Source organism: Pezoporus wallicus, unplaced genomic scaffold (assembly GCF_028554395.1).
Source record: "Pezoporus wallicus isolate ANWC-B61680 ecotype Strahan unplaced genomic scaffold, APGP_CSIRO_Pwel_v1 contig_13071, whole genome shotgun sequence".
NCBI lineage: Eukaryota > Metazoa > Chordata > Aves > Psittaciformes > Psittacidae > Pezoporus > Pezoporus wallicus.
The window spans coordinates 310,243-331,903 of record NW_026641407.1 but is presented as its reverse complement, the minus strand read 5'-3'; the positions used below and the strand labels follow the sequence as shown (position 1 = coordinate 331,903).

Below are 21,661 nucleotides of genomic sequence, written 5' to 3'. Positions count from 1 at the left end.
CACCGAAAACCGGGCTTTAATCCCCCTAAAGAGGTGGTTTTAAATTCCCTCTAGTGGAAAGAGGTGGAAATTGAAGCTGCAAAGTTCCTGCTCAACGAGCGATCCACATCCAAGCTGTGAGGGGCTCCGGGCTCTTGTGCTAGCCAGTGAACCAGACACATAGGGGGGAACCACCTGGAGACTCAAGCATCATGTCCTGTTACCTGGAATTTTATTCCAACGTAATTGGAAACTTAAAAAAACAGGCTTTTATTCATTAGGGAAAAAAATGAACGCTGATAACATTCATTTAGTATGAAAAGCCTGAATAAACCAGGCTTTTCACAGTCCAAAACTTAGATGTTTGACTCTGCAGGTCTGAGCTGCCCACAAGACAGAAACTGTCATGAGGGTTCCTCCCCAGCCAGCACCGGTCCATTGGGCCGCCCGGCCCTGCTCCTGTTCCTCCTCCCGTTCCCATTCCCACCACTGGCAGCCAAACCCGGACACCGTTACTGGTGTAAACCAGAGCAGCTCTGCTGCATGAGGAGCTCTGCAGATTTATGCCAGGAGCTGACCCCGCACCTCGATTTCCAAAACCAGGGCAGACTGAAATATGCGGGTTTTCAATCGCGTATTCAGGTTAACAGAGCCTTTATATTTGGGCAATTAATCTTGCACAGGCTGAGACCTCTTGGGAAACGTGCAAAGGTTGCTAAGGCAAGGAAAACAAACACAGTTGTGTAACTCAGTCCTCCCATGTCTTTTCCTCATGAAAACACAGTGCAGGGATGCACTGGATCTGAAACCCAGCAGTGATGTACTTTAATAACCAGAAGCACACCAAGATGTAGTTTAGAAATGATTTTACTACGAGGTAGCATTACCTCATCCTGTGTTACTGTAGAATGATTCAAACCAGAAGTATTGAGACATGACCCTGGTAACAGGAAAACCAGTGCTGTGTTGGAGTGTGCGGTCACAAACAGAACATACCTCGCCATGGGCACTGGTGTGTCTCTGTGACCATGCAAACTCTGGGTCCCAGCACTGATCCCTGCTTGATGCCACCAAAGACTCTTCCCAAACCTGATCCTCATCTTTCCACGCTCCCTCTCTGCCTACAGCCCCATTGCTGCATCTCAGCTTTACCTAAGACGCCCTGTGGCAGATGCCATTTGGAACTGCGGACAGGGAGCTGTGCTGCATCTTCTCACCTAGGAAGCAGATGTCCGCGCAGGCAATGGCACCCAGCCTGCTGCGATCCACTTAGGGCAAATCGCTCATGTATCATCCCATTTTAACATGCACCTTCATGCTTTCACTTATCCCTTTCTTTCCTTGAGTAGAACTGACACATGACTTTTAGGCTTGTAACTGTTCCTCTATTTTCTTCCTCTTTACATTTGCCATTCCCCAGCCTCACAAATTTACGGAGATCCTTGTGATTGGACCCTTAGTTTTTAATTCTTCCAGCATATTAGACTCTAAAATAGGCTGGGAATACAGGTGCTATATGCCAAGAAGACTGGTTTGTGCTCAAGAGAAAGAAATACCACCAGCTAAAAGCTGTCAGCCTGCACTCTTCCTAACCGAGCTGCCCAAGCCTGGTAAAGGCAACGCTGCAGGTAGCTGCATGATGACCACTGCAGCAGGCAAGAGACTGACTGCGATGGAAAGATTCAGTCACACCAAGCAGCTGCATCGTTGCATGGCAGAAGTTTCCATCACAAACAGCAGCAGGCTCCGAGAGCATGCAGGTGGCTGCTATGTGATCCATGTGCTGCTATTCCAAAGGGGCAGTTACACGGCACGGGCTCACCTCTGCAGATTGGTGCCACCTGAAAACCTGTCCCTTCACACCGGTTTTGGTTTTGTTTCTCCTCCCACAAAAGAATAATTTCCTTCGGAGCCCAATAAACCAGAAGGTCTCATTGGTTCTATGCTGTAACAGCAATACTGCATTCTGCTAGGAACCAGCAATTCTGCCTCTGGCTGTGAAATTCAGGTAATGACCCATAACTGAAGTAAATGAGTGTTTCATTTCCCATCCCTTGCAGACAGCTTACTAATGGAAATTGATTTCTAGCTTTTTCTCTCTTTCATTTAACACGCTTATATAACATCTTTATTTTGGATTCAAGCGGTTCCCAGTGACTTAGAGCCGAAAGGCTGGTGTATGGACAAAAACCTGACCACATCTGGTTAATCCATGCTGTGCACCAGCGTGGCAGGGACAGCGTCCATGGATGGATCCTGAGGTGGGGATCAGCAGAGCTCGCATCCATGGGACACGCACAGAGGTCCTGATCCGTAGGCACAGTTACACCAGCACCACGTTCACTTGTAGGTGACACGCTGCATGCCCAGCCACCTACAAGGGTGCTCCTCTGTCCCTGCAGCCAAGCCACAAGCCCCACATGCCCCATCCCAGCAGTGTCTGGGTGCAAAAGGTCCTGCTCCCCCCCTGTGGCTGCTCAACCACCCCTAGGTCCATGTTAATTCTTGCCAAATTGGGCTCTCTGGTGTAATCTGATCGAGCCGCGCGCGCACACACACACAAACACACCCTTTTCCTGCTGTTTGGGTAAAACTCAGCCAGTTTCTTCACTGGGCATCAGCAGCAGACACCAGCCTTGGATGAGCAACCCTCTGTCTGTGCAAAGGGAAGAAAGGCAGGAAGGCACGGTAAGGGTTTTCCAGCTCCCACCCCGTTAGGTTACAGGGAGGCAAAATGTGGGTTTATAAGAATGTTATTTCCAACCCTTTTGCAGCCCCTCGGGTCAGGCTGGCAACTGCAAGGGAGCTGGGAGGAGGGAAACACCTACTTTCACATTTTACTTTCCTGAAGTGCTATAGATGAAGCAGAACTCAGCTGGAGCCGTTTTACAGTTTAAAAGCAGGACTAACAGCTATTATTTTTCTCAGTGTTGGGTTGATTTTCTAGTCCCATCGACACCTTAATAGCATCATAAATTGTCTGGTAAAGGAGTTTTTAGTTAGAGATGGTGTCTGGGGTATTTGTTCCTTACTGATGTATAAATCGGCTTGTACTGCTGTTGGGTGTTTCTAAAGATGGATGATTTGTAGCATGATGATAATAATAATTAGCATAGGATATAGCAGAGTGTTAATTGTGAATTAAAATAGCAGAGATGCTTGTGCAGATCAGCCCTCTCCTGGTGCTCCCCATCTCTCTGACCACCAGCGCCAGGGACACTTCCCTGCACAAAGGGGTTTTCTGTGCCTGCTCCTCTCTTCTTGCACTGCTAAACCCAGCCCTTCCCTTTGCTCAGGTGCATTTTGCACTTCTGCTGACAGCACAGAACTGCCGGGCTCCTGGAGAATCCCGTGTGTTATCCCCCATGAATGCTAATTTGGGTTGCATTCTCTAACAGATCAAAAGGGAAGGTGACTATGGAGACCAGACAGAGGAGGACAGGAGCCTGCCAGGTTCGGAGCCCTGCAGAGAATAATGGCAGGGGAAGAGATGGGACAGAGAATGAAACGCTTATCACAGCTGTCTTGTGTGGGAGCATAATGTCATTATTGCAGTAAATGTTCCTTCCTTTGATGCAAGAGGAAAACCACGAGCAAATGATGAAACTACTTTTGTGCCTCAGCTCACCTGCTTCAGAGGCAAAACCCCCTCTCTGCCTGCCAGGGTTACAGGGAGAAGTAAGCAAGGTCCATTGAGCTGTAAGGATGTTGGCTTGTTATAGACTTTAAAGTATAAATCCATGGTGAAAACAAGATGAAGTCAGAAGGGATGGGGTTTTCTGTGTGTGATCTGTCTGGGTTTTCCCATTGAGAATGCACACAGCTCTGCTGAGATGAGCACACGTTAAAGTTCATGTGCTGTCTGACTTAAGGAGGGATGATGGCAGGATCTGCACTCTTGTCTTCTAAATATATAACCATCATAGCTGAACCCTGTCACACGGATATTGCCCTGAAATAGCAGGGGGAAACCACTCTGCTGGGCAGATCAAGGGGAAAAATGTAACCATGGCAGAAATAATTACCCTGTTTCAGAGATGAGGAGATGGGCAGAGGGCAGCCAGCAGCAGAGCTGAATGCAGTACTAAGTACCTTCTGCCTCAGAGACTGAAGTGGGATATGGACAGTTAGAGAAAACACTGGAAAAATCAAAGTAGGGGAAAACATCCTTTTAAAGTGATAATCAATGATTGTTTTTAACTTACAGCAGGCAAAAGGCTACTTCAAGCCACCAAGGAAGGATGTGGGCTTATACTGTTGGTTTTACTGTCCTGCCTCATGTGGGAGGTTTGCTTGGCTGGTTCATGAGCCGAAAAGGAATACCAGTTTGGTATGAGAAACTGAAAAAGCCTTCCTGGTGTCCTCCCCTGAAAGTATTGCCTGTTGCCTGGACCGTCCTGTACACCGGCATGGGGTAAGTTCTGCGATCTGCTCCCTCTCCCATCCTGCTCTTGGTGACACACAGAAGCCAAATTCTGGGCTAGGTACCACAGGCAATGCTTATGTGCAAGGACAAAGCCCTTACTTGGCTTTGTAAACAGCTACTAAAGACAGTGCTGCCCTGGGGAACATGTAAGAGCCAGGCGGGTACAAGCGAGGGCCACGTGTGAACACCCCTGTCCTGCACATCCCTGCTGCCAAACAACCTCATGTGAAAAGACTTGGTCTGTATTAGAGATTTCCTCACTGCAAACCTCTAATGTGTTCCTCTGTTCACAGCTATGCCTCCTACCTCATATGGAATGACCTGGGTGGCTGCAACAGCAAAGCGGTCCTCCCGCTTGGCCTCTACGGGGCTCAGCTGGCCTTGAACTGGGCTTGGCCTCACTTATTCTTTAGGGCACATAACCTGAAGATGGTAACGTATGGGTCACCCATTGGAGGCCTGGCTGCTGGGGTCCCTGCCACAGGGCTGTGGGAGGGTTTTCTAACCACTTGTAAAGAAAGCCACAAGAAGAGCTTTTGCTCAGATGCGGTTCACGCTGCACCTGGCTCTAGACAATGGTATCAGCCCCTTCCACCCCTCGCCCTGCTCATGCAGATAGCCCACCCAGCCAGGCACAGGGAGCAGTCAGCAGCCCCTAGTTAAGGATTCGGGGTGAGTGATAAGTCCTGCAGGGAGCCCCACCCTGTGCCAGCATCCCTGGGGTGTATTAGCAGTGAGCAGCTTATCGAGCAAACACAATGCGCTGTGCACTGCAGTCTATAGCAGGATGTGCACAAAGGTGAGGCACAGCTATACCAAAAAAAGCACTCACCTCAGGAGCCAAGGCCCAGGGGTGACAGAGGCACAGCATGGGATTTATGTTTCCATCTGAATTTTGTCACCCTGTGGATGTAAAGTACATTTGGAAAGTCTGTTCAGTGATAACAGCCATTGGTATTAACATAAATAAGGATGTGTCTGATGTGGCTGTGTGAGCAATACCAGCAGGAGGACAGTGATCATCATTAACAGTCTATTAATCCACGGAACTTGATAATGAACATAAATTAGCATCATTTTGGCTCCTGGTGTGACACATTCCAATCGCACAGGTTAGAGTTCAGAGCTAAAGCCCTAGGGTTTAGGATCGCTCTGGCTGACTTCTCACTGCCAAACCTCCCCCATTCCCATTCCATGTCCCCACCTCTGGTAGGATGGTGTGTAGTGGTGCTGGGGAAGGCTGCCCAGGGTGAGCACCAGCATCACGCTCATCTCTTTGATACAGGCACTGATTGACATCCTCTGCTTGGACGTGCTGACCATAGGCACCATGTGCTCCTGGTACCGCATCAACAAGGTGGCGGCGCTGCTGCTGGTGCCGTATCTGGGCTGGCTGGCCATGGCCACCTGCCTCAGCATCCGCATCTGGAAGGACAACCCCGAGCAGAAATCAGGGAAGAGCGAATAAGAGCAGGACAGAAATGAAGGCATTTGGGGGAACTACACTATGCTGATGTGAACCAAGATCTAATCATCCGGGGGGTTCATTCTGGGACAGGCATCGGAACGTGCCTCCTCCTCCTCCCAGCTTCACTGCAGCTGTGTCGAAGGGTTTGCACTATGCACCCATGTGCTCATTTGAAGTAATTGTGCATTCTTAACCTGGGAACAGCACTGCTGAGGTCTGAGTGACCTCAATGTTATCAGGTCAGATGCCAGTAGCCAAATTAGGATCTCACGATTCCGGCATAACCCAGGGCAGCACCTGAACACCCCTCGTAACCCCCCAGAGCAGAACTTGTTCACACACGTGGTAAATCCCATCTCCTCTACTGGGACCAAACAAAACTGCCCTTCCCTGCTGCACACCGACCTTTAAGGAACTTAATTGGTTTTTTTGCTGTTTGTGCTGTTGCTTCATTTCCACATATCTCCACGTTTGTGCCTTATACCATTAACTTTTTACCTGTCAGCAAGCAGTAATCTGCCTTGTTCTGCTGGTGAAAGGAGACTGGGCACTTTGGCTTCTATTTGTGGAGTATCGCACTCCTTAAGTTTCATGCTTCAAGATAGAGCAGCAATGATTAGAATGCAAATGCTTCTCCCGAGAGGAATCTTCTCTCTTCCACCTCCTTGTGCTACCCCTCACCAGCAAAGAAAAGCCACCATCAGTGCCTTTGAAAAAGGCACTTAAAACGTTGGTTTGGGTTTTTTTTTAAGTACAGAAACACAAAAGCCTTCGTAAAATTTAAGATCTTGCTCACACTGCCTTGAAGGTTGTAATTCCATGACTGGCGAACAGCCCCACACCAAGTCTGTCAGGAGCAGAATAGGCTCCTCATCCCAGAATCTGCCCATTCCTGAATATTATTAATCAAGAAAGGTTTAAATACATTTAAAGGTTTAAATCATTCCAGAGCAATGGGACCAAGCCACGACAGAACCAAACACAAGAGGTGCGTGGACTGGCTCTTGTCTGTCCTTTATTCTAACCATTGCCTTTGATAGATCTGAGCCTTAGATGTTGCTGTCTACAGAGAATATTTACTATTAGTTTCTAATTGATAGAAGCAATCAGAATAGAAGTGAATAGCAATTAGATAGAAGTGAAGAAAGGTGGTGAGTGGGTTTTCTTTCTGGCAGCTGACTGTAGATTAGGGTGCTTGGGTAAACTTGCAAGGGGGGGAGGAGGGCTTAGCTGGGAATGTAAAATAACTCTATTTGCTTTTAATAAAACCAAGCCACTTCTGTTTGGAGAATAAATAAATCCAAGTTCTTATTTTCCTGCTTGGGATCCTGTGGGATCCTGTCTGGAGCCCACAGCCTGTGCTCTGGCTCCAAAGGGATGGGGACGGGCAGCCAGGCTCAGTGCCAGTGCCTGTTAGGAGTGAATGGGCTGTGTGGGTTCTGAGCCCAAAGGTCCCTTCAGCCCCTGTACAGTACACACACACTCACTTGGGGATGCATCCCCACAACAGGCTCCTCCAATACACTTCACACACAACTCCAAGGTAAGGAAGGTCAGTTGTTGGGGTTTGGGCCCTTCCTGCATCACATCAAGCCTGATTTTTGAGCTCCTGAATGTTTTCCGGTCCAGCTCATGCCAGCAGCAGAGCCGGGTGCTTAATGATGGGACCTAGGAGCACTTTGAATTGGTGGTACCTGTTTGAAACGTGGTCATACATCTTGTTCTGTCATTCTGAGCCCATCCATTATTCCTCCCTTGTGGCTGCAGGACACCTTTTCACAGGGCTGCTGCTGCAAGCACATTGCTGTAACCTCCCAAGTAAAAGCTGCGCAAGAACAGGCCATTGAATGGATGCAGCTGTGAGCAGGGCTATAAAGCAGGAGCAGGACTATAAAGCAGGAGCATACAAAGAGCACTGGAAAGATCATAAGCTACTTAAAGAGAGAGAAGAGTCCTGTGTATTTCAGGGCTTTATATAACTGAACTCATTTACAGTGGTGCCTCGTCTGTGTCTTCCAGAAAGCAACATGCCAAAGGACAGGAAGACATAAATTACTTCTTCCTAAAAAGAATATGATAGCTGATAGCTGGGCTGGAGACTCAATCCTGTCCTTTCCCAATCAGTGTGGCAAAGCCCCAGAAACAGGGATGAGCTGAGCCACCCAGTGAAGCCAGGAGGGCTAAAGCAAGTCTTTACAGTGCCCTCTGCTTTTGGAAAGGGGGAGAGTATTAATGAAATCACATTTAAGTTTTTAAGTGACACTAGATCTAGTTGAAACCTGCAAACTTTTAATCACATTTCCAAATTAAGTAGGTGAATGAATATTTGAGCAGCTTTCCTAAGTGAGTCCTCTTTCCCCTTCCTCCTACTTTCATCTGCAGCTAAAAGAAAACCTGGAGTTAAGAGTAATAGGCTTTTTTGATCTTTTGCCTTCTCCATTTCCCAACTGCAGTGACTTGGTCTTGTCTTCATTTCAGTTTCTCTTCCTTCCAGCCCACCTATAAGTGCACCAAGAGCTTCTCTTTGCTCCTTGCATTCTCTTGCAGGCAGCAAAACCAGCAAACACTCCTCCACGTAATACACATAATAGCTTAAAATCAATTGGCAAAGTTAAATTCAGCAAAACACCCTCTTGTATTAATATTTAAAGCATCATTTGGTATATTTGCTATTTAAACAGATATAGTAAAACTCCTTGCATGAAAATAACTTTAATGACATTTCAAAGGCAGTCATCTAGAAAATACTTAATTATACCAATCCAGCCTCTGCTTTCGTAGCCCTGGCTTCCCATCAGTGCTGTGGTCACACCAAGGCTGGGAGGAGCTCGTGGCCACACAGCCCTTGTCCGGATCCATCCCTGTGCTATGGGCAGACCTAAGAGAACGAAAAACCCAAAGCAAAGAGGTGAGAGGCTTTCCTCCCTGTCACACATGATCCTCCCCAGGGGCCCTTCTAGCAGGGCATCCAAAGAAGCTTTTGCCTGTGCCGGCACTGACCAGGCGGGAGGCACGAAGGTGCCTGGAACAGACACTACGGCGTCAGGAACATTCATAACCCACGTCGGGACACATCGCACCCCACACAATTCAAGCAGTGACTCAAAGGCCGCGCATTCACGGCAGCTTTCACAGGGTCGTGGCATTTCAAGAGAAGAACCACCCCTCAGATCACCATGTCTGTGATGATCCCCCTCTTCAGGCTCAGCCAGTGCTTCCAGAAAGATGGACTGGGTACTAAACTGCTCATTACACTTGATCATAGCCCAAAGGGCACAGCCCCGGCTGCTGGATCCACAGTATTTGTGCATAAGCAAACCCCTCCTGCTTTTCTGCCCAGCCTCACCTAAGCCTTGTCGCATTCAATAATTCACCAGCTGCTCCAGAGAACACTCTGGCTCCAGCAGTAAGGAACTTTAATTGATTTGCTGACGTCTGGAGCTCTGCTAAAATACAGCCAAATGCTGCTGTGTGCACTGATTCAGGGCCAGGCTCTCCCCATCACTCCTCCATCAGCACTGATGATGCACAACATAAATCCCTGTGGCTTCCATCACCTGCAGCGGCCCTGGGACCGATCTCCCCCTAACCTGCTCCCAGGAGAACTACAGCAGAAGCCCAGTAGGAAGGGAGTTGTGCTGCTTGGAGCTGCCATTAACTCCCATTGGAATGGGATTTAATTCCATGGGAATCAATTGGGAAGCCGGTGGTGCCTGCCAACAACGCAGACACTGCCCTGGCTCTGTGGCAGGGGGTGCGCAAGGGTTGGAGGGCACAGGGTGGGGGAACCAGGCGAGAGCATCACTCTGTTCTGCCTGCACCATGGCTTACTTCAGCCCCAGTGTCTCCTCCAGAGGGACGCAGGCACCACCCAAATTAAACCCATGGGACACTGTGGTGTTTCCTGCCCCATCTTTTAAACCCTGGCATTGTGTTCTTGCAGTGGGAGGAGAGGGACAGGATTCTATGAGAGCCTGCAGGGGCCAGGGGAGGAAAGCTGCCTCCGCACATCACTGTCAGTGTGTTTATTTACCACGTAACGGTAGATACAGCTGGAAAAAGCAGGAGGGGGATTGCTGCCAGGCAGTGTATCCGGGGAGATGTTTTGTTAGTGCCACCAGCTGTCCCTTTGGAATAGAGAGCACGTCTGCGCCGTGACTCACACAGCCCGGGTCTTGTTTCACTCCCGCATCCATCCAAAAATGTTCCTCCAGCCTGAGAATGCAGTAAAACTCTCCAGTTGCTGGCAAGGGCTTCTGCAGCCAGCTCTGTTCTGCTGCCCCTCTGTGATCAGCAAAGGAAAAGAGCCACTTTAACTTGTAAAGGAACTCCTGCTGCAATTAGAGGGACAGGAGCTGACCTGCCAGGTCAAGGGAATGCAGAACTCTGTGAGATGCCTAGTTAAGATGGGGAAAAAATAGTCATCAGATTGGTCTAAAGTCAGTGGAGAAACTATTCTGGGCTTGGATGGATGCAGGATCAGATATAAATGTCCAATACTCCAGCAAAGCCAGAAAGATTCTCCCAGAACAGGCTGCTGTCCTAGCCTAGTTACCTTTCCTGACAGCATTCCCATGCAGACAGCTCCTCAAATCTTACTGCAAGTTGTTGTCTCCAAGGTCCACTCCTGCCCATTCCTTCATGCAGCTCTGCTCAGGCATTCTGGCCTCCATGCTCCAACACAGTGAAGCCAGACCTTTCGAAAGAGAGGGAAGGAGATGCCAGATGTTGTGGACACATCTGCCATGGATGGAGAACCACAGCCTGGGTTTGTGCCACTGTGATGGAGTCAGCTCAGTGGCTGATCCTGTGGTCACCGCTGGGAGGTTTCCTCACACACTGCAGAAGAGGGAACCTCCAAGGGAAGAGCCCATGCCCGCCAGCTGCAGTGTGTGGGGCATGGGGAAAGGCCATGGGGCTCTGCTGGGATGAGACTTTGGCATGGGGCAGTGGATGGGAAGAGGCAATGGGCTGACCCTTACCCTCCCTGCACAAGACCCAATGTGAGTTGGATCTCCAGGGCTTCTCCTGTGGCTGAGCTGCGACTCCATTGTGTCGAACAAAGCTCATCATCAACTAAATAAGCCATTAAGTCAATGGGGAGACGGGCAGGATGGAGGGAAAACTCAATAAACCATTGGCAAGTGCAATGACTGCAGTGAACCCAAGTGCCATCGGGAGGTCCCTTCACGTCCCAGCACCACCCTGGCACCTCCCAGCTCCTTTTCCCAACCCCATCCTGAACAAGCCAATAGAAAAAGGTTTCCATCAGTGGTGTCAGTGACCAGGCCCATGCATGGATGCTCCCATCACTTTGGGGGAACCAGGGTTACTTTGCACCAACCATAACTGATCAAAGCCGCCATCATTCCTATGGCTCCGACACCAAACACCAGATTGACAGCAACTCGACGATGTCCTTTTATATCTCTGGCACAGGCAGAGGGGAGGATCATGACTATTTAGTGCTGAGCCCTAGATGGAGCCATGGAACAGCTGGGAAAGGGCTGGGCAGAGGGGGAACCTCAGTGCCACATTCCCGAGATTAGATTAGAGCTCAGCTCTGAGCCCTGCAGAGAGGCCAGGCCACAGAACACTAAAGGCTGCAAGAAGGATGGGAGCTTAGCCCTCGAGAGCTTCCAAAAATAAAGAGAAGTGGGTCAGAGGGACTGAAGAGGGGCTGGAATGCTTCTTTGAAGCAGAAGGGTAAGAAGGAAACAAGCTGTCACTCAATAAGAGAGGATTCCCATCCCCAGAAACAGTGCCTGAAATGTCAGAGGTGAGAGTGACTGGACATGGGAGCTGGAATTCGAGCACAGTTACCATGCAAGAGGAAAATACCACACCTGCCCTCCAGGAAAGTATTTTAAGCTTAAAAATAAATAAAATCCTGTACCATGAAAGATCCATGTTCCACGGATAGGATGTCTTGGGACTTGTCAGATCCATCATTGCACTGTTGTCACAATACACTCCATACCGGCTGTGTCAGTCATCAAACAAACAACTTCTCATCACTAGCAAACAGTGTGGGAGCGAGGAGGATGCTCTATCCCAGAGCTGTTACCAATGCAGAGCCACAAAGGATGCTGTAGCACAGAGGCTGTTGTTAGCAGCAGGGGGGCTCAAAAGAGCAGCCAGAATGAGCTCTTTATGGTAATACATTATTTGTTATCTATGATAATAAGTTATCCGCCCCATGGCATAAATTTAATTCACTTTGTGATAGTGTAGATCCCTCTAAAGCCTCTTTAGAGCTGACTACATGTATTACAAAGACCAAATTTGGCCTGAACACAGGTATTCACACCTATTTGATTCCCATAGAATACAATTTATCCTCCTCAAACTCAGAGCAGGTTTTCCACTAAGTACAGACCGAGCACTCAATCAAATAGAGCTTAATATTTCATATTTACCAAATCTCGAGGATGGTGGGTTCTGAACCCAAGACACTGAGGTTTGATTTCCAATATGCTCTGGCTGAAAAAGGAGATCTGCACAGCCACACATCTTCCATCGACGTTCACCCCCATGGCACAGCAGGATTAGTTTCCAGGAAAAGCCTGACTCAGGCTTTCGTTAGGCTTGGCTCACATGGGACTTCTACAGACTTCAAATGATTTACGTTTAGAGCGAGAAATTGGAAGAATTTCACATAATCCTGAAGGGAAGGACACACACACAGCCCCCTCTCCAAACACATAAACCTCTTTTTAGAGCTCATATGAAAGCTACATTACTCCTGAGCATCCTTCTAGGTTACCACAGCCTCTTCAAGAAGTCTGCTTGATCCAGTGCCCAGCAACCCAAACATCCCAACCTCATGTCAATAAAATCTTTACAGTCCTCCTCGCCTCCCTGTATGAAAGGCAGGCTCCACACCCATCCCAGTAAGTACCTTACTGCAGTGTGCCCAGCGCTTCATCCTCAGCACGCTGCTGACACCAGTGCCAGTCCCCTGCTGCACAACCACACTCCACTCATGGCACCACCATGCAGGCTCCTGCTCAGTCACTGCTTCAACACCTGCAGAGGGGAAAAGAAACAAAGACCTGGGCAAGAATGGCTGAGCTCAGCAGTTTTCACCTGCTCACGGCCATGCTACTGTTCCCCATGTACTGAGCACTTACCAGAGTGAAAACATACACAGCAAGGGGCAGAAGCTCAGCACGTGCGCTTGGAATTGCCCCACACCACAAATACTGCCCCACTCTAAGGCTGACTTCAAAATCCAATCTGACACCACAACAAGGGAGATTTCACCTGCTCAGATCCTGCTTTCGGTGTCCCTGCGTGGATGAGGAGGGTGGGGGCAAAGGCAGGTCCCACTCCCCCAAGCACTCCTGTCGTGATGCTCCCGGGGGCCCAAGAGGCCGAATCCAGCAAGAACAGTGATTTTTCAGGAAACCAAGCGAGGATTGCCCCTCTCCCCTCTTGCCTGAGCCAAAACAGCAGTCCTTCAAGGTCAGCAATGTAATAAACTGGCAAAAGAAGGTAGATGGGAAAGCTGCCAGCTTTGCATCTTGCCAGGTATCTGTCACACTAATGGATAAACAGACCCTTCTGCTTCCAGGATTTTCCATCCATCACTTAACCCGCCCACTGCGAAGTTGTCACTTAATTTGAAATTAAAAGGGGAGCAAGAGGAATTGTTAAAAAGACCTCGAGAAAGCAGGGGAAGGAGGAGACACCCGAGAGCCTTGGGTCACCCTACCCCATCCAGCCTCTGTCGTTGCTGCTTTGTTCCATATTTAGCTCCTGACAACTGTGCCTAGCACAGGAACTCCCAGCTCTGTTTTTCCCTCCTCCCTCTCCCTTAGAGCTCTCAGAAATCGTTCCTTCTTTTTCCCAGTGGCCATAACTTAATACCCCTCGGCTCAAGAAGATGGCAGAGAAGCAGGAGGAGCCCAGCAACACCCAGAATGGGGAACCTGACAACGCGGAAGAGGGGGAGGAAAAGAAGAAGAAGAAGCTGAGGCGGGAAGACCTGCCACCATTTGAGATTGTGACAGGGTAAGAGGTTGAGATACAAGTATGGGGGCGCGAGAGAGGGACGTGGGGATGTCCAAAGGTCTCTGCCTCAGCTCTTATGCTGGGTCAAAGACAGCATCTTCAGCCAGTGCATTGCTGAATATTCCTAAAGGGATTAAGCGTGGCTTTTGTTGTGGTGGGATTTGGTTCAAAGTTTCACTGAGTTTTAAAAAGGATGGATTCACACCAGGCAGGCAGATCTGTTTTACACACGCAGGTCTGTTCCTGCAGTGCTGGCTGCTCCCCTTACACTGCAAGTAGTCCCACATGATTTGCCTGGTGGTACCGGGATGGAAGGCACTGGCCCTTGATGAGTGCTGAGTATTGATTTCTTGGCGTGAGCAGTGGCTCTCTTGTCTGAGAGTTTCACTAATGTGGATTGGGAAAAGCACCCCTGCTATGGCCGATTTGCTTTATGAACCTAAGGGACAGAGTTTTCAAGAGATAAAAGCCCACATTCCCAAGGGCTCCTCCAACTCCACAGCTGGATCCTGACTTTCAGAGAAGTCTGACTCACAAAACAGCCCCAAAACCACAGGCAGCTTTCAGGACTGCAAAGCAGCAAGGGGCTGCCTTTGCTCCAGGGAGCCTGGCCTTTGAAAGAGGCAGATCTGAGAGATGTGCCAGGAAGCTGAACTGTCAGATATAATGGACAGCTGCAACCAGAACCAACTCGGTAATCTGCTATCTCTAAGCATTGCAAAATGTTCATTGTAGTAGTAGCAAGATGCCCTGTGTCATTCCTCCTTCTGGTCTCCCTCAGCAGTCACCAAAGGGAGCATTCCCACCATGTAAAACCAACTCCTGGTTTCTTCCAGCTGCTTGAATGTAAAAGCTAAGGCCAGATACTAAAATCCCACTTGGAATCTTCCTGCCTGTGACATGGTCACTGGGAAGAAAGATTCCACAGATAAAATTTGGGTGGCACTTGTGAAAGCGACACAGGAGGCAGCACCCAGGTCTGATCCCACACAACCAGGTTACAGCCCTGCACAGGGGTGGAAAAAACCACCATTTTCTTCTTAAAATGTGCCTGCTCTGGCAAAAATCACTTCCCAAGGTGAGGCTTCTCTTGGCCTTTGGTCTGTCACACAGAGTCATAGAGATAATAAAAGGCACTGCTCCAGCAGAAATGTAAGAAAAGCACATCCCTCTGCTAGGAACAGAGCTAAGACACCACAAATTGTTTATATGGCCATTGGAGCAATGACACATGGAGGTGACAACTTCTAGACAAGACATGCACTAAAATGAATCTAATTGAGGAACTCTGATTTTTCAGCATTAGAGCACTCACCCTGCAATTAGAAATGCTGAGGAATCGGGTAGTGGCTTCACAGCAGCTGGATGGGAACCGGTGTGCTTGTTACGGATGAAAAGTCCTTTCTTAGTGTCAGCCTGCAGTAACATTCTTTGTTGAAATGACAGGAGTGGTGCAGAATTTGACTGGACTTTCCACTCTGGAAAGGTGGCAGCAGGAACGGGAGGGATGATGAGTGCCTGCAAAAAGGAGAGCAAGGGGGAAATTCAACCTGTGAGACTTATGCTGGATGTGGTGCCTTTAGTGGAGAGGAAAATGGCAAGAAAAGAAATTCCACAGTCACATTAGTGCTTATAAATACCTTGTGGATTCCCGTAGGAATCGTGACCATGTCTCTTCTGATCATTAGCTCATTACTAACATGCTGACTGTTAAAGGTGAGAGAGAGGAAGTACAGCGGGAATCCTGAAGGACCTGGGAAGAGGCACAGAAAATTCCAGCAGTTCCTACCCCCTATCATCATGGGTTGGATTTCTCCAATTCCGTACATATTTGCAGCCACTGAACCCAGTCAAATAGGAGAAATCACAGAACTGCAAACGTGGAAGCACTGCAGCTCAGTTACACTGCATTTCAGTTCTAGCCCTTGGATTAGGGGCACCTTATGACACGCAGCCAAGTTTCCAAGCTGTTGCTTACAGCTGAGGCTGGCTTACAAGAAAAATACTGGGCACCCAACTACTCTGTTTAAGAATATTAACCCCTGTTTTGTCAACATTTGGCTCAACAGAGTCCCAGATAAATATAAGCCCCATCTGTGCACATTGCCTGACATTTAAGTACTCTCATTTATTTACGCTTCGGGGTGTAAATGAGGCTCCTTCTAGCAGGGATAAACCTTAGTTCCTGTCTCAGCTGATCACTGCAGGCTTCCTATAACCAATGAGCCCAGCATGAATGTGTTTACTTGAGAATAGCTGTCAAGGAGCAAGCAAGAGGACACTGGTTTATCAGATCAAGTAACTTAAGACCTGGAGAAGGGAATGGCAAGAAAACTTCACTGATTGCAAGAAAAAAAACAAACACAAAAGCAGAAAAGCAAATAGCCCAGGCACTGAAATATCTGGTATTTGTGTATTTTAAACAGGTTGTGAGGTCAAATTCAAGGCAATACAATATTTATGTTCATCACTTACAGCAGTACAGCTTCTGGTGCAAGAAAATATGAAAATGGAACTCATCTCCTGGGTATACTTCATTAGCATTACCTTTCCTTAATGCTGGAACAAAACCCATAATGGGTAAAATAGAGATAACATTAACATTTGTGCACCACCTATCATTCAAAGATGGGAAAACAGGCTGGCCAAGCATCCAGTATTACTAGGAAACCATCCTTTCAAAGCTAGAGTTGAGTTTCCAAAGCAGTTGGCTTAGTTGTAGTGGCTGACACAGCTATTTCAGGGATGCATATTGATGCTCAACTGTTCTGAGTTTTAATCTACCCAAACAACATAATCACGATACTTCACTTTGTAAAAGTCATGCCAAGCTGTACCTCAGGGTGAGGTTACGCAGCACTGCAGTATGTGCACAGCCCTGTGGTACACGGGGTTTGTTCTTGCCTGTTCTTTCACTGCTGAAACACTCCCTGCAGGGCTGTCCAGTTACTCCTAGGAGTAACACCACCTTGTCTGAACCCTGGCTGCCAGGAAGGGTCACACAGCAGGGAGGACCCAGCTGAGCCTGGCCAGGATGGATGCTTGCAATTCACTGTCCTGAGGTGTCCTCCCTGCTCTGGTTTAGATGGGATTAAGCAGGTTCTCACTGACCAGCACGCCCAGCTCTCTGCTTGCCTGGGTGTCCTGATCAGCAAATTTTCCAAGCTCTCAGCCAGCTACTTGGAAAATGCCCTTAGCTTTGTTTATATTCTTTATTGGAAAGTTATTAATGAAGCTGATACGTATCCCATGTTGCTAGGAGGATGGATTTAGGTGGATATCCCAGATAATCTTAGGCAGACACTGAGATGGTGAGTGATAAAATCCATCTAGAAGGAATGACTAAATGCACTGCTGAGTGAACACATCCTGGAACAGATCTGGAACAGGTCACTGCTCTTCAAACAGCACATCAAAACATCCACACTCAGCCTCACCACTGACGTAATGGCTTTGCAGTCAAGAGTTAAATCTGGAATGAGCTTCCATGTGACTGCTGGGCTGCATTTAAATACATGATCTTATTCTAAAACAACTCATTGTAGCCTGACAAACTTAGTTCTGAAACAAGGCAGTGGGTGGCTTATATCAGACCCAACATAGCTGGACTTTAAAGAAAACATTGATTAAATAACCATTAACCAAAGAACCACTCATTAGCTAGAATACAAAGCAGGAAAAGTGCTTTGCTTGGAAGCATGTGAATTGTTTTGGCCCAAAGAACAAGAGAAAGTTGTTCAGGACATAAGAGGCACTCAGCTAAATTAGAGTTTGGTAATGCTCTTTGGTTTATGTCTTGCAATTCATCTTAAAGAAAATGAGACTCACTGTAACATGCAACTTTAAGCCATACAATGTAAGGGAACAGGTCAAAATGCAAAGAAAAGGAAGTTAAAGTTCCTCTGGGTAGTTTAGAAATTGTGCAAGCCAGCACAGGCTTCCCTTATCTAGGCTTGCGCAGACTCTGAATGCAAATCAGAGAACCATAGGCCTAATCATATTCAAAGAGCATGATTTATTTGCTCATTAATCAAAATAATAGTCTGTACCCACACTAGTGCTTTGCATCCCTCATTAATACACTGCCAGCTAAACCAGAAATAGTGTGGAAGGCTCCCAAACAGGCTGCTCCTATTGTTTAAATCCCGTCTCGTGCAGATCTCATCTAAGTAGAATTGAACAGTGTGAGGTTTAATTACAGGGTTTAATCAGCAGCTGAAAGCCTGCTCCTAGTAAAACTTCTCAAGGCAAACCTGTGCTCTGAACTTCCAGTCACGAATCAGCGATATGTGAAAAGAATTCCAGCGGCCCCATGGTATTCCCAGAGTAGATGCGATTCTGTGACCAAATCGTTTTGACTCGTACATCGTGTTGCATTTGGAAGACCAACGATCCTCCTTCCAGTCACTTCCACTGTCTCTGGAGACACCTTGGGAGATGCTGCATCACAAATTGCTCCTTCCTCTCAGCAGGACAATGCTTTGGCACCGAATCCTGCAGCCTCACTGCTCTCCCAATTACAAACTCCGGGAGTCTGAGGATCTGTGCTGACCTTTGCTCAGTGCACCCCCCGGAGAGGGCTGACATTATAATCCCACTCTAGATGAGACAGGAATGAATAAAACACTGTTTTACAAAGCCCCGTTATTGCCTCACTGGGAATATCAAGGTTACAGGTCCACCTAAAGCTCAGATGAGAGGAATACAACATGCCAGAAGATTACTGGTGTATAATAAATGGAGTGTTGTGTTACTCCTTTTCATTATTTCACTTTGGCTACCCTGTGCAGTCTTCACTCCCACCCTCTGTGTCATTTAGCAGGTCACAAGGCATGTTGTGAGCACAGTCTTTTTCATCTTTCCACCTAATGCTCTCAGGTACTAGTCCTTGTACCAATTACATGCTACAGGGGGTGATCAGAAAGCCTGGTACTCCCCAAACAAAGAACAGGGACTATGAGACAATGCAGCTTTCCTTTTTTGTCTCTTCAGCCACCAATGCACCAAGGCTACATGCAGTATTTAAGGGACTAACTGTAACTTCCTTAAATAACAACTACCTTGTGTGAGCAAAAGGGCTCTGCAAACACATTACTCACTGCCATGAATCACTTTGGATTCTGCTTCTTTAGAAACCCAGAATGGAAGAGGAGGTGCATAAAAAGTATCTGAAGTTTATCAGCAGCATCCATGAGAGACCTCTCAAACTGCAGTGGGAAAAACACTTTCACAGAGAAGTTAGATTTGATCTCAGGTATTTTATTAAACCAAAGTCACAACATAATCCTACTGAACATCAGTATTCAGCTGGTACTGAAGGAGCAGAACCAGAACACATAAAAGGTGTAACTAGTCAGTCATACTTGCCTCTACTCAGAGGAAATCCAGCCTGCAAAAGCATGGGGGGCAGAACATTAACCAGCAATGCCAGAGCTATCATCCTAAAAGTGTAGGTCAACAGATCCCACAGGTTAACACTGCACCACCACCCTGACAGAACTATGTTAATGGCCTAGAAAACAAGCTCAGTCTACAGGTACATTAAGACTGGGAAAATGCTAAATCCTGTCCCTCCTTGCCAACAGTAAATACCTGAGTCTCAAGAAATACATTTTAGAAGCAGGTTCTTCTTCAAGTATGTCAATGCAGATACCAGATATTCCCAATACAAGTCTGCTAAAATTAAGTGAAAAAATACTAGGTAGAGAGCACGGGCCTGGAAGCCTCATCACACCACAAATTAGCTGAGTATCACAGGATTTTAGATGTACTTTGATTCTCCTACTAAAAGGCCTCTCCTTTTAATGCACAGAGAAACACAGCCACCATAGATGCGACAACTAGTCCAAGATCACCCACAGGAACTAAGCCAATGCTATAACCCTTTCCTGTCTGCCTCTGAGATGCCTCTCTCCTCTCCACTCTCTAGGGAGCGCCTCCCAGCCATATTCTTCAAGTTCCAGTTCAGGAACGTGGAATACAGCTCCGGCAGGAACAAAACCTTCCTGTGTTACGTTCTGGAGACCCAAGGCAAAGAGTCGCTGACTTCCCGGGGTTACCTGGAGGACGAGCACGCGGCTGCCCACGCGGAAATGGCTTTCTTCAACACCATCCTCCCCAAGTGCGACTCCAGCCTCCGCTACAACATCACCTGGTACGTGTCCTCCAGCCCCTGCGTCACCTGCGCCGAGCGCATCATCGAGACCCTGAAGAAGAACAAGAACCTGCGCCTGACCATCATGGTAGGGCGCCTCTTCATGTGGGAAGAGCCAGAAATGCAGGCGGCCCTGAAAAACATGAAGTCAGCCGGCTGCAAGCTGAGGATTATGAAGCCGCAAGACTTTGAGTATGTGTGGCAGAACTTTGTGGAACAGGAGGAAGGAGAGGAAGCGAAGGATTTCGTGCCATGGGAGGACATTCAAGAGAACTTCAATTATTACGAGGAAAAGCTAGCTGAGATTTTGCACTGAAGCTCACGTGAGTGACGGGTTCTCCTTGGTCACCTCTCTCCTTGTATCAGCATTACAGGCTCCTTTATTTCCCAGGTTCAAGGTGTCATCCAGAGCCCCACTTCAATTACTGTTACTTTCACATGTGCTGGGCTGGATTTGCCTGTACCTGAGCACTGAAAATGATCTTAGGCAGTAACTTACCCCTTCCAGTGTAGTCAGACCACAGTGGGCTCCTCCACAGCAGACACGAGGGATTTAGAGCTTTCTCTTTTTAAACACTTCCAGGAATAAAGAATCCACATGCGCTGGGTGCAACAAGAACATCTCGTTATTCCCCACATGAGTATATCCAAAAGACTTGTGGCAACAGGGAGGGGAGTGTGGAGAGAAGGGGATTTTACCCACCCCTAAAGCCTAGCTGTCCAGGGGAAAAAACGACGGCTAAAGGAAATCACAAGTCACCACTGCAGAATTCCCTTTTGGAACTAAAAAGTCACCTGTTTAAGGCATAAAACACGAAAGCATTTAAAGCTTCTAACATGTCTTTCTGTCCCTCCCCAGGACCAGTCCAGAAAAGCTCTATAGAGAGAGATGCAACAGACTTGGAAACCTGGGACACTCCTGCTTCCCAAAGCTTTGATTCCAGCAGGATGGAACACCAACTTGTGGAAGACCAGGCCCTGAGGGACTACAAATACACATACACCACAAACCTTTGGTGTCTGGCATTTTTCTGGGTTTATTTTGGCCCCATTTCCCCCTCCCACCCCAAACCAACTCATGCTGCCTCTGCTGATAGGAAATGAGGCAGCACCATAGCGTGTGGTTTAAGCCTTGGATGCAATGGAGAGCAGTGGGTCTACAGGAGAGACTGTAGGCCTCATACTGGGACTACTTTATGAGAAAAGGTCTTAGAGCAAAGCTGCCAATTAGGTCAATGCATTTAGAAAGTACAACCTTCATAAATGTTAAAGAGATTCAAGAGGGGAAAAAAAGGGTTTTCTTCCTCTGTCCTCCTCCACAGTCAGAGCTGTGATTTAAATTAGGTCTAACGGGTCTATTTTAATGTGATGATAAAGCCCTAAGTACTCAATTGCAAATACATCAAATACCTTCTCCCCTCGTTCAATGACGTGTGCGATATGAAACTCGGAAAAGCAAAGTGAAATAAAACTAGAAGTCACTGCAAAAGCTATAGCACTGTTTGTTCCTTCTTCTCTGGCTGTGAGAGGTCCTAAATCTGACCTGACAAGCGAGCTCATCCTGGGCCAGCCACAGATGAAACATTTCACAGCTGAAGTGCATCATTATGAAAAGGGA

The 21,661-nt window shown here is 47.7% G+C and overlaps 2 protein-coding genes and 1 long non-coding RNA gene across 4 annotated transcripts; 2 read left to right on the top strand and 1 right to left on the bottom strand.

The window, feature by feature from the left end:
- Window positions 1-2,510: 2,510 nt before the first annotated feature.
- Window positions 2,511-7,192, top strand: TSPO2 (translocator protein 2). Its single transcript, XM_057423562.1, has 4 exons — window positions 2,511-2,667; window positions 4,187-4,393; window positions 4,699-4,837; window positions 5,691-7,192. The coding sequence occupies exons 2-4, from the start codon at window positions 4,221-4,223 to the stop codon at window positions 5,871-5,873; spliced, it is 495 nt and encodes a 164-aa protein (XP_057279545.1). The 5' UTR covers window positions 2,511-2,667; window positions 4,187-4,220; the 3' UTR covers window positions 5,874-7,192.
- A 1,438-nt stretch (window positions 7,193-8,630) lies between these two features.
- On the bottom strand, window positions 8,631-12,128 carry LOC130606925 (uncharacterized). 2 transcript variants are annotated; one of them, XR_008974109.1, is made up of 3 exons: window positions 11,770-12,128; window positions 10,473-10,569; window positions 8,631-8,751 (listed from the first exon to the last, which is right to left on the bottom strand). It is a non-coding gene; the product is annotated as an uncharacterized LOC130606925 (long non-coding RNA). The 2 variants fall into 2 exon arrangements; XR_008974108.1 differs by lacking the exon at window positions 8,631-8,751 and adding an exon at window positions 9,793-10,157.
- A 1,363-nt stretch (window positions 12,129-13,491) lies between these two features.
- APOBEC2 (apolipoprotein B mRNA editing enzyme catalytic subunit 2) lies at window positions 13,492-21,536 on the top strand. The gene is made up of 3 exons (XM_057423567.1): window positions 13,492-13,889; window positions 19,819-20,366; window positions 20,903-21,536. Exons 1-2 carry the CDS (start codon window positions 13,762-13,764, stop codon window positions 20,357-20,359), a joined length of 669 nt encoding a protein of 222 aa, XP_057279550.1. The 5' UTR covers window positions 13,492-13,761; the 3' UTR covers window positions 20,360-20,366; window positions 20,903-21,536.
- Window positions 21,537-21,661: the final 125 nt, after the last annotated feature.